The 12,721-nt window shown below is 37.8% G+C and overlaps 1 protein-coding gene across 1 annotated transcript in view; it reads left to right on the forward strand.

Annotated features, from left to right (window-relative positions):
- Positions 1-12,721, forward strand: part of srbd1 (S1 RNA binding domain 1) — a 48,951-nt gene that overhangs the window by 20,966 nt on the left and 15,264 nt on the right. The window contains exons 15-16 of the mRNA XM_023963391.1: positions 6,044-6,135; positions 8,877-8,959. Coding sequence (XP_023819159.1) covers positions 6,044-6,135; positions 8,877-8,959 — 175 coding nt within the window. The remainder of the gene's footprint in view (positions 1-6,043; positions 6,136-8,876; positions 8,960-12,721) is intronic.

Consider the following 12,721-nt stretch of genomic DNA (forward strand, 5'->3'; position numbering starts at 1 on the left):
TATTTATGACTCGATGTGGTGCGGGTATATGTATCCCCTGTCATACCCTCTGTCCAGGCATTCTCCAAGGGCCAAGCTAAGAGAGTGATGAACATGCAGTGGCAGGACAAGCGATGACTGGGTGAGATCCAGGGATTTAGGCCTCTGTGAAGGTTAAAGGTTGAACATGAAGGGAGGCAGAATAATTTACAGACACAGAAAAGCCTCTTCTTTGCTGTTGGTTTATTAACTATATTGCTCAAAATAGTGATTTAGAACAGTAGAATGACTTTCAATAAAAAATGATATTACATTCCATTTTATACTAAACAAACTTTAAATCTTAACTTTAAGATGAAGAAAATGTGCTCCATAAAGTCTTTTCAGGACACGGGGAAGAACGGAGCTCTGACTGGACCAATGATCCAAGTCAAGGGCAGTCTGAGAAGCATAGACATTTTTTATGATAATGTGACATTAAAAAAAAACTTTAACTGGAGATTTCATTTTGTATTTGACTTTCTTTTTAACTAAAGTTCTGTGTATGACACTTATCTCATTCTGATTTACTTTTGCGAATTTTTCCATTTCGATTTGCTTTAACCTGACACTCTTTAATATATATGTACCACAGAAAAATTAAATCTTTCTCACACTTCTTAATATTATTGAAATTAATTTAAAAAGAAGACTGGTTTTTGATGAGGAAACTGCAAGATGTTTCGCTTTGCTTCTCCTCACTCTGTTATACCTAAAAATGTAGTTTTTTATTTTTAACCAATGAAGCTAACTAGTTATACTTTGTTATTATTCTTCTATGGCTGCTTTTTATTTTATTGTATTCACTTTTATTCACCAATAGTTTTTTTTGTCAATTGTTTTTCATCATCTTCATCATCATCATCCTCATTTCTTTAAATCTAAAGCAAATTTAAACCAGCCAAAGAGGCCAAAAGTACTTTACACAGGGGAAAAAAACATTGTAAATGGCATAAACTTATATAGCGCTTTTCTACCTACAAGGCCCAAAGCGCTTTACAGTCACAGACCCATTCACCCAGTCGCACATACATTCACACACTGGTGGCGGCTCCGCTGGCGCCAACCTCCCAGCAGAGGCAAGGTGGGGTTCAGTGTCTTACCCAAGGACACATCGACTCATGGGCTTGCAAGGCGGGAATCGAACCTGCAATGATACGATCATGGGTCGACCGCCCTGCCGCTGCACCACGGCCGGCCCTGGTTGTACAATCATAAATCATATAAGAATTATTAGCATAAAACCAAATTAAAACAGAGATTAAAACCAGCATAATAACATGGCTAGGCTGATACTAAAGCACTGAAATGGAGGAACAATTCTTTTTTAAAACTCTCCAGGAGTGTCACTTCTCTAATTGCCAGTTGCAACATATCCTATAGTTTAGGAGACAACATGGCAAAAGCACGGTCCCCATGAAACCTACATTTGGTTTTAATCATTAAATTCACATTTTTTTCCGTATCCCTGTTGGTGATAAATTACACGGTTGAGTAAGTAAACTGAAAAGACTAAAAAAAGATGAACAGGGTCCTTTGATTTATTTTCGGCATTTGCAGGTAGTAGATGGTAAAAATACCTGCCAGTTATCCCTATCAACCTCTACCCCCTCCCTCGCCATTCCAAGCCTTTCTGGTTGCAAACGCTTGTCCCTTCTTCTATTCCTCCATTCATCTGCCATCATCCCCTGGGGTTACAGTGTTTCCTGTGATGGTTTTTCATTTGACAAACATTTGTGATGAGTTTGTGTGACATGTAATGTGTGTGCTTGCTGTGTATACTGTTGTGTGTGTGTGAGTGCGTGCCACAGGAACATGCCTTTCTTACTACCAGAATGATGCGAGTGTCTGTGAGGCTTTGCTCTTTTCAGACACACCTAACACCAACAGTTGGACTCTGTGCGTGTGTACGGCTGCCTGCCTGCCTGCCTTCTAGCGCCTCGATAGAGACTGACGGCCCCTGACACCTGCCATTTGGACGCTTTTCTCTGTGAAAAATGTCATCCTCTATAGACCCGACGTGTGTCTGTGTGCGTTTGTGTGTGCGAATGAGGGAGGTATGGCACATCTTCTATTCTTTTGCTCGAGGTCAAGCTTTGCAGCTGACTGAACAATAGACTCAAGCTGTTTCAGCAGCTTAGACAGAGAAAGTTGGTAATATAGTTTAGATTTTTTCCCCTTTTTTGCATCTATACCCGATCTGTTATTTTAGGTGTAGCCTATTTCTAATTCAATTAAGCTAGGTTCAATCTAACTTTTTTAGAAGAAGGAAAAAACTGTAAAATTCATTGAAAGTGCTTGAGCATAAAAAGAAGATTGTTTCATTTCTTCATTTTCGTTTTTAAAAGGGTGTTTTTGTTCTTGACAGTGTTTTTCACCACATTTCTAAGAGTCTTTCCACATGTGAAAATATTGTCTAATGTTCCTTGAATCCCTCAGTAACTGACTATGATGGATACCACCCATTTTTTTCTTGGAAGTGGTCTGTAACGTCAGACCTGAAAGGATCTGTTGAGTCATGTAGTGCGTTCAGTTCCTCTTCTCTAATTTTAGATTTTATCGATTTGAATAAATACAGTTTGAAAAAGTAATCAGGAAAGGCTTTTTTTGTTGATATAAAATGGAACTTACCTGATCTCTGGATAAACTGGTGGCATTTAAGCTGTTTTGGTCGTATTCTGTGCAGTGTCAGAGAGTTCTAAAAGATTCTCTTTTATTGGTTTTGTTCATCATCAACTTGGATTAAAGTGCATACCTGGGGTTTGAAATGACCTGGGAATAATATGTTGCGCTGAAAAAAGCTACCATTAACTCTATGTAATTTGAACTGTTTTGCTAGTTCATATTAACATTTGTAGGCATGATGTCCTACTCAACAAATTCAACTAACATTGTAATCTTAATTAAATTCTGTAAGAAAGATACAGACATTAAAGTTACATTTTTTTTATTTCATCCAAACTAAATTATTCAATTCAGACTTTGCCAGGTCTGTATGCCCTATTTGAGCTGTATGAAAACTTACCCAATTGATACAGTTTTATAGGAAACACACAATGGGGAAACACTTGTATAATTTTTCAATCATCAAAAAAATGTCGTTCTCCACTTTAAGGATTTTTATCTCATTTTAATTCATCTGCTTGTTGAGGATAAGATACTGATGTTTGCGTCTGATTCGATGATTGTTTTAAATTTAAATTGTAGCAGTTGAGCATAAGGGCTATAATAAAGTATCAAACAGTGTAGCCATCTCTTTCATTGTTGATTTTCTTGAGGGGTAGCAGGGAGTCGGTCATAATGTGAACATTTTTGTTGAGCCAGAGGCTGTGTCTTAAACAGAATTGGTACAAAGCACAGATAAGGGAGCCAGTATGTGACTTTGCCCTGGGATTGAATGGGGCTAAAGGCAGGCCTTTGTCTCTGTGTTCAAGCAATCAAGAGAGCAAAGGAAAGTGCAAATAAGCAATAAACCTAGAGGGCCAGAAGTCATCACGTTACACCGAAAGGCGACCACTGACTTTGGATATTACTGTGTGTTTGCATATCTGTCCATACACTGACCATCTAACTTCAGACGACCTTCTGTTGTGTGCCAGGGCATTGCCCTCTCTGTGGTGACAGTCATGGATGCTGTGGCGGTGAGGGCTCAGAGCTGTATCTATGACAGCCATGTTACTGAGATGCCCCAGCAGCAGCCTTTAATTAAGTTGGACGTGATAAGGGGCTGGTGGACACCCTTTTCTCTTTTCTTTTCTCTCTTTTTAAAGTCATGTTTAAAAAACTGAAAAAACATTCTGCTGGGGTGCTGGAAGTATTTTTTATACCTCACCTGTCTTACTTTTTTTTTTTTTTTGCAGGAGTCTTTCTTTCTAATGGTTTTTTTTTTCTCTTTAGATTTTTGAAAGTTTTTTTTGTTCCTGACAGACAATATTTTCCCCCTACCTGCTATATGTTTATCTTTTTGCATCTAATTAATGACCAGCTTTGTCTCACTTCTTTGAAGGTCATGTGCCAGTGCTAGTTAGCAACGTCACCATGGCGATATGTCAGCTGTCAGCACGATGGTTAGGGAGCTGACAAAAAGAAACGGTGGGGGCGAAGAAAGGGTTAAATTGAGAAAATGGGACAGAGAGAGGATAGGAGTGAGGGTAGACGAGTTCATTTAAATGTGATTTTCATCAGAAGGCCTCTGCCACTCCTCATTAACGAGAGACTTATTATTGGCAAGGTTGTTGTGGCTGAGTCTAGCCCTCTGGGATAGTATGCATATGTGTGTGTGCGTGCTGACACACCGCAAAAGGTCTTACATTTGGACACAGGGGAGGTGTTGTTGACCTCACTGTCATATTGATTAGCCCTGAGGAAGCTTCTTTTGCTTTCTTTCCTCAGCCCTTCCTCAGCCATTCAGTTGACAGAAAAGGGGGAAAAAAGCAATATGACAGCCTATCTGTTGCCAGCATTGCCGCATTACTGTAGGTTGTGTATACTTTATTGTGAGACTGCCACTTTGTGGTGAAAGGGTGAGAAGCACTCAGATTTTATAGTCAATGTATGTACTTATAAAGTTGCTTATGTCTGAAATTCACCATTGGACAGAAATGGCTGCAACGGTACTAATTTTCATTTTGTCTTTGTTAGTGTTGCTAAGCAATATTCACCATAAAACTTCATAAGACAAATATTTTACATTTAGACATGATAAATTGTACTTCTAAGCTTGTCATCTTTGTCACCCTAAAGGTTTAATATGCTTTAGAACCTAAGAAAAAAATCCTCAATCAGTATAAATAATAGTGGGCAACACAAATATGGAAATGGAATTCAAAAATGGTTTCAACCTAAGTGGTTTCCATGTTTTAGCAAAATTCGGTTAACCCTTGTGCTATCCTAGGCACTTTAACACTGGGAGTGGGGTCATCCAGACCCCACAAGACAATGCACTAAACCTTTTTTCTTCAATGATTTGTGATGTTCACTGGTGTCCATGAATTACATGAAATCTTTCCACCTGCATCCACCTTTGTCATGGTAGAAATAACACGTCACTGTAAGGGTGGGGTCATCTGGACCCCATAGGATAGCACAAGGGATAAACGTGTTGTGGTGGTGCTCAAATCTTACACAGATAAAACAGCAGTGGACCCCAATGACCTCTAGGTGGCAGTATTGTTCCAGGAATTGCACTTAGAAGAGGTTGTCATGTTTTCAAAACCTCAACTGCTTATGTTGCTTTTTTTTGAGTGTCATCTATTTTTGTCTATTTAAGTGTTCCTAACAAAATTTACGTTTGCTTCTTTTTTCTGTTTTTATCCGTTTATTTTCAACATGCAAATTACAAAAGTGAAGATAAAAGAAAACTTCTCAAAAGCTTTAACAACAACCCTAATCTTAACTCATCAATAATACTAATGATCATTTCTAAAAAAGCAGCTTAAATTTTGGAAGGCCCTCCCCTTATTCTTTTCATTCCTTTTACAATTAAATCTACATCAACTAAACGACTCACCATGAACAAAGTATGGTAACAATATAATAATATTTTTGTATGATTATCACCACTATCTTGTTCACATCATTGCCTTCCCCATACACCCAAATACCAATCACATGCATCCATCCTCATTGTACAGAAACCAAAGAATTAAAAAAAAAGTTCTGGCTTATGTAATTGGCAAAAAAAAGGGTTCCTTATGGCTCCTGTTCACTTGTCAGTAATGGATTCGGACATAACATTATTGATGGAGCACAAAGGGAAAAATTACATCAGATGTGGACCAACATGAGGTTTTGTGAGGAACAAGGCAGTGACAGTTTTTCACTTATTGCCATTATGTCTGTAAAAGAAAACAACCTGTCCATGACCATTCTCCCCCAACTCCTCTTTTTGTGTTGTTCCTTCAAACCCCATTCTTTTTCTCAATCCGTCACTGGATAAGTCTGTTTTAATATCTCTTAGCTATCATGTCATTCCGTTTTCCCCCCCAACTTTCCTCTAGAATAAAACGTTTTATTCTTTTCACAGTATAACTAACGAGGCAGGAGCTTCCATCTACAGTGTGAGTCCTGAGGCAGTCAAAGAGATGCCAGACTTGGACCCTAACCTAAGGAGTGCAGGTAGATCATGAAACCAGGCAGAACTGTCTTCATTTGAAAACACAATACATGTGTGCTGCGTTCTTCTTGCTGGAATGTTAATGGCTGGCTGCCTCAAACTCTCATATAGCTCCTTCATAAAATCTGTAGTTGTCTTAGTTTAGGTAAAAGTTAGTTTCATTTAAACAATTCACTTTCATCAATTGATTTTAGGATTTAAAGATTTCGACCTTGCAAAAGATTTTTTTGCACAATCGGTAAAAGTAACTCATGTTGATAAAGAGATTAAACGGGTTTTGAAAGGGATTAGAATGTAAAAACAAATCCCTCTGCCTTCTGCAAACATATTTGCCAACATACAGTGAAACAGAAATGGTACAAACCACACATCAATCCATTTTAGTTTTATCATATTGATTTTATACATTTAGAGGTAGTGGCTCATTGAAAACCATTACAAGTTTCTCTACTTTGAAAGGGAGATCAGGGACCCCTGGTGGACTCCAGTTATTTTAGCCATAGTGCTTTTTTTGCTTTGGGCTTTTCTGTGCCTCTCACTTTCTTTTTTAATAAAAACCATAACTTCCTTTCCCATTTTGATATTACTATATTTGGCTCATAAACTTTTAATGAATAGTGGAGAGTTATGCTGGACTGCCTTTACAACTCATCTCCTCACTGAGAGGACTTGGCAGAAAGTCAGAGACAAAGGGAAAATGGAAAGAGTGCTGGAGAGGTCTGTTGGTGTACTGAGCAAGGTTAAGGTTGAAACTTCATCCCTCTCTAAATATTATCTCAGCCAGCAGCCTCCTGCTGCAGCCGGAGGAGAGAGAAGACCCATTGATTCCAGACATACTCCCTCTTTTATATCCCATCCTTTTCTTCTGCTTTGTCTTTTCCTCCTTGGAGATATAAATCTGACACATGTCCTGCAAAGAAATACATCAACACAAACTTCAAAGGTTTAACTGTACACACATTGTACACACAACAGTGAGAAGGAAGAGACCTGAAGGTCCGGGAAAGGGATAAAACTGTATGCCATAGGTTTTGGTCAGTGATATTTCCTTTGTAATGCTTTGTTTTTGGAGCATCCTTTTAAAACTTTATTTACTAAATGATATTCTTTTTGTGGTTTGTTTAATTGTTTTTTTGTGCAACCATGAATTAGGAGGAATTTTATCTTACAATGCAGTATACAGCAGCCAGAGAAGTTTTGTTTTAGACTATCTGTTCGATTCAGGGCTACCGGTATTTTAAATGCTAATTTATCAATTAAATTTTCCAACTATTCAGTTTGGTTTGGTCTTTATGGAATTTACTCATATATTGTACGTAATTTTATACTTTTTAATAAAGTGCTCATTTTGTTTTTTCCTTTTGCAAAAAATCTCTAAAAAAAAAGTCTATTAAAACGTAAAATAATGGAAATAAAGAGCTGTTGTAATAAAGAAAATAAATCAGCATAAAATTGATAATGTGTTAAAAACTACAATGTGTGAGTTTTTGCTAAAGTTATAGGACCTAGACTCTAGGATCTCAACATCTTATTGCAAAATGTTTTATTCACTAAAGGACTAATTGTTTTCTGGTTTCAGGCAAGTTCATAAATGAAATGAACTAAGGGTCAGTTCTAAAAAAAACCTGCTTGGTGGAAAGTCAATTCATGCAGTCTGGTTTCCAAACCATTTTTGGTCTCTGTGGTTACATTCATCATGTCATATCAAGCTAATTTGGGGGTTGTTTTATGAAACCTTTGAAATTTCATTTAGAAACAGACTGGCTCTTCTGACTGGCATGTCAGTTTTAAAAGTTTCTATATTGTATATGCAGTTCAAACGCTTCTTTTTCCCATCTATTTGAACCATTTTAGGCAAGCCCGTGTCTCGCCAAGGTTGGCAAAGCTAGCAAATTTGAAAACAAATGGGCAACATTTCAACAAATTCTCTGGTATTATTACATCCAATTAGAGAGGCTGGCATCATAGCCAAAGCACAACTGACAAATATTTGAATAGGTTTTCCTAAGCATCCATTAATTCATTCATCATGTGTTTCCCACTTAAAAAGAGACAACTGACCACAGCCTGCTGCAAGCAAAACATGTTTCTTGTTGCTCTACAGAAAAACGATTCACAAAGAATTCAATAGAACTGGATTAGCAAGTAAATCAAACACACCAGTGTTACTCTGTGATTTATTTATTTTCAGCACATTTGTGATTTTAATCAATGCTGCAGTCAGCATTGTTGGAAATCATTTGACAATTCATTGGTTTATTCTGCTTGATGTTGGCATTGAACAGCTGCTACTGTTAATTTTACACATCTATTACATGCTATCACAAGGTTATTTTTTAATGATTTCTATGACTTTGTTTTGCTTATAGTATCAGGAGAAAATATTTTTCTATTTGGTTATGTTTTCTTGCACTGCTGTTTCACTAAGTGGGTCAATTGCTTTTAGGTTTGCTGGTCCAGCCTCCAGCAGATTTATCAAAAAGCCAAATATTATGTGCAAAAACTCAAGTTAAAAGGCATCTTTAACTATTGCTTGGTTCAGAGGCCTTACAATTAGGTTTGTCTCACCCTCAGGCCCTGCATCTGAATTAGGAGAATTTACATATCCAGTAATTTCAAGCACTATAGATTTGCATATTTAATAACCGAGTTTACATGTGAGTTCATGAAAGACAAAACACATAATGCAATCACATAATTTGAGTCTCACATTTGTGTTGTGTGTTTGTGTGCACACATGTAGTGTCCATTGGAAGACGTGTTCAGGATCCACTGGGTGAGCTTGTGAAGATTGATCCTAAACACATAGGGATTGGGACATATCAGGTGAGAGTTTCCTTTTTTCCTCCTTTGCTTACTCTCCTTCAAAGTGAACAATTTATATAATGTGAAGAGATTACATTTAGTATCAATGACAATAATGCTTCAGACGGGGATCAAAATTTTCAGGTAAAAAAAAACAAATAAACCACTTTGTCGAAAGACTTCCTTGAGGACCTTTTGTTTTATGTGTTTTGCTTGGCAGAGTTTTTAGAGTTTTGATATGATTTGTTTATTTCTACTAACCTCAGCTTTACAAAAAGGCTATTTAGCTATTAGGGGGATATTAATGGAAGATAGAAGATATATCAGCAAAGCATATATGGAGAAAGAAAAATGAAATGGCTTGAGAGCAGAACAAAAATGAACTTGCTGTGTCAACAGATGATATTTGGGATTACCAATTCAATTTATGGAGATTAGGCATGACGTGTGTTTGAACATTTGTTTTTGCTTGTCTGATGGCTGGACTTTATCTGTATGTTTTGCAAAGGCATAAATTCCATACGCTAGAAGTATTTCATGAAAACACTTGAGCGTGTCTATTTATCTCCACTATTATGAGTTCAGTATCAGTTTCAATTTATATAAACTCCATGGAAAAAGTGTTACAAAGGGAGGAAAATAAGGCGTGAAAAAAGGCTAAAAACAACAAATAAAAGGAAAAGATAAGAGATAAAAGATAAAAAAATGTAGAGGTTAAAGTTACCAAAGCAATAGAATACACTCAATAAAAAGCCCTTCCGTCCATCTATCCTTTTTTTCTGCTTGTCTGAGCTCTACCGGGAGGATACTGAGGTTTTCCCAGGCCACAGATATGATCTCTCCAGGGTGTCCGGGGTCGGCTTCAGGGCCTCCTCCCCCTTTGGACATGCATGTAACGCCCCACGAGAAAGGTGTCCGGGTGGCATTTTTGCCAGATGTCCAAACCACTTTAACTGGTTATGGACAGATTCTGTGTTCTTTCTCTCGGTTGACCAATTCTGAGGCGTCATGTTTAAGTGGCAAAATTCCTGTTTCTGAGGATGTGAAGCACATTTAATCATTGAGCGTTGCTGCGTGAGAAGATCCTTTGTGCTTCAGCAGTGTATTTTTTAAAGAAAGAGAGTGAGGGTTTTGCCTTTGTAAAAAACATCAAATAGAAAATATACAATGTTTTAAAATGATTTTTTAAGAATTTGTTTGGAAAATGACAACACAAAATGACAAAAATTGTCAACTTCACTGAAAATATATGTGCCTAAAAGGCTTTAAGGGAAATCCTTAACAGGAAAGGCTGGGAGGAGCTCAGTTTTGCTTCAATTTAGTTATTTATCATGTTATAGCAATATTTAATTTTTTGGTGTTGGACTATAGTTCTGTCTTAACAAGAAAAAACAGTAAAAAGTCAAAAGGAGGAAAGAAAAAAGTGACAAAGAAGTTATAAAGAACAGCAGTTGGGGACAAAAGTTAATAGAAAATTGTTAAGGGGAAAAATGAAAGTGTGTGAGAGAAAAAAATGAAATTGGAGTGTAAAAAAGAGCAGGTTTTTTTTTAAGTGCAATTGCTTTTGTGCATGTGTGTTTTATGTGTGTCTTTGAGTGTGTTGGATAGCAGGTCCTTGTCTCTCGTCACATTCTGCACAGGCTCTCTGGGGTGTCCAGAGCTCTGCACCTTTTGCTGTCAGATCATGTGACTAGGTCAACAAATGATAATATAACCGAGTAAATAAACTCTGGCCGCTGACAGATATGAGATGAGACATTGTTAAGGTTTGTGTGAGTTAAGGAAAAACATACTAGTGCACACTTTCCTTCACAGAATTAATGCCTGGGTGTTCATTTGCTTAAATATACAGGCACATGCATTGGTGTCTGGATGAATGCGTATGTGTGGGAAATCTTCACTCATGCATGTCTGCTCTTTTGTGTGACTGGCAGTTTGAGCCTTCTGAAAGTTTATTGCCATTAGACTCACCACGCATCAGGACAGATGTAACTCTAGACAGCTGGCACAGCAGGCGCTCTTTTTCTCTCCCGTTGCTGACCCATTGAGTGACAGCTCTGAGAGAAAGGCGGAAATGAGCTGAGGGCTGAAAAAGTAAGGCCCATTAAAATCGGATTGAATGCAAGTATTGGTGTGGGAACAAGGTTTTCACTATATCACTGCTGGCTGGCAACTTTTGCTGGTTACCAATATTGCAAGATGCCATAGTTGTTTTTTTTAAGCTAAAAGTCAAAACAGTACAGTGCATTTAAAATGTACTCCTATTAAAGATCTGAACACCTACATGGACAAATGTGTCATTTCTTTTTAAGACTTGGCAGAATTGGCTTATCATACAAGCTTATGTAATTCAACTCTGTGTATTTTTTGTAGTAGTCTGTTAACAGCTGGGTAATCCCCAACAGACACACGAAAATACACACACAGACACACTCACACCGCTGTGTGAGACAACACTGCCCACTAGCCGGATATTAAAGAAACTGTCACTCTTTCCCTGGCTTCATCAACCAATCTCCACATTTTCCTTCTCAGCTTTTTGGTAGTGTTTCCATGCTTCTACATGCCTCGCATCTTCCATTTCTTCAAGCCAGTTTTTTCTGTGGTGCTACTTAGTTGGGGAGCACCAAGAGCTTGATTTGGGATCAATTTTTGGTTTGAGTTAAGGTAAATGCTACTTGTTTTATTTCTTATGAAGTACCCAGACTTGCAGGTTATTACACGCTGTGAACATCTTTCTTTTGAACATGGGAATGTTTCAAAATCTAGTGGCTTTTGTGATCAGTTAAGCACACTATGAAGTAACGCAGAAAAACTAAACATGTTGGGGCCAGAAAACCTAATTTTCCAAAAAGGAAAGAAAAAACTGATTTTAAGAGCAAGCTTATGAAATAGTGGATCTATACATTCACTGGCCACTTCATAAGGGACACCTGTCCAAATGCCCGTTAATGCAAATTTCTAATCAGCCAATCACATGGCAGTAACTCAATGCATTTAGGCATGTAGACATGGTTAAGACGATCTGTTGCAGTTGAAACTAAACATCAGAATGAAGTGGCATGGTTGTTGGTGCCAGACAGACTGGTCTGAGGATTTCAGAAACTGCTGCTGCTGATCTACTGGGATTTTCACGCACAACTCTCTCTAAGGTTTACAGAGAATGGTCCAAAAAAAAGAGAAAATATCCAGTGAGCTGCAGTTCTGTGGTCAAAAATGCCTTAGTGATACCAGAGGTCAGAGGAGAATGGCCAGACAAGCTAATTTAAAAAAAAAAAAAATACCCAGTAACTTGACCACTGGTTACAACTGAGGTATGGTATGAAGATTATCTCTGAACGCACAACACGTCCAACCTTGAGGCAGATGGGCTACAGCAGATCACACCGGATGCCACTATTGTCAGCTAAGAAGAAGAAACAATTCACATAGGCTCACTAAAATTGGACAATAGAAGATTGGAAGAAGGTTGTGTGGTATGATGAGTCTAAATTTTCCGCTGTGACATTCAGATGGTAGGGTCAGAATTTTTTATATTTTCATAAAAAATAAAAAAACTTTTTTTAGCCAATGATGTAAAGCTGTCCAGACCTGGCTGGTCTTGTGTTAAAAGACATTTAAGTGTCTAATCTAGGTTTCTTTTTTTGCCTTCAGCTAGGGCAAGCAAGCCATTTTCTGATTGAGTATCCTGTTTCTGTCCTGTGTGGGCATTCTAAAATTCACTCCTCAGTAGTAGTGCCTAGAGGGGAGACAGGAACAGACACGGCAAATAAGCATGAGAGG

The sequence above is a fragment of the Oryzias latipes genome, chromosome 15 (genome assembly GCF_002234675.1).
Source record: "Oryzias latipes chromosome 15, ASM223467v1".
NCBI classification, from domain to species: domain Eukaryota; kingdom Metazoa; phylum Chordata; class Actinopteri; order Beloniformes; family Adrianichthyidae; genus Oryzias; species Oryzias latipes.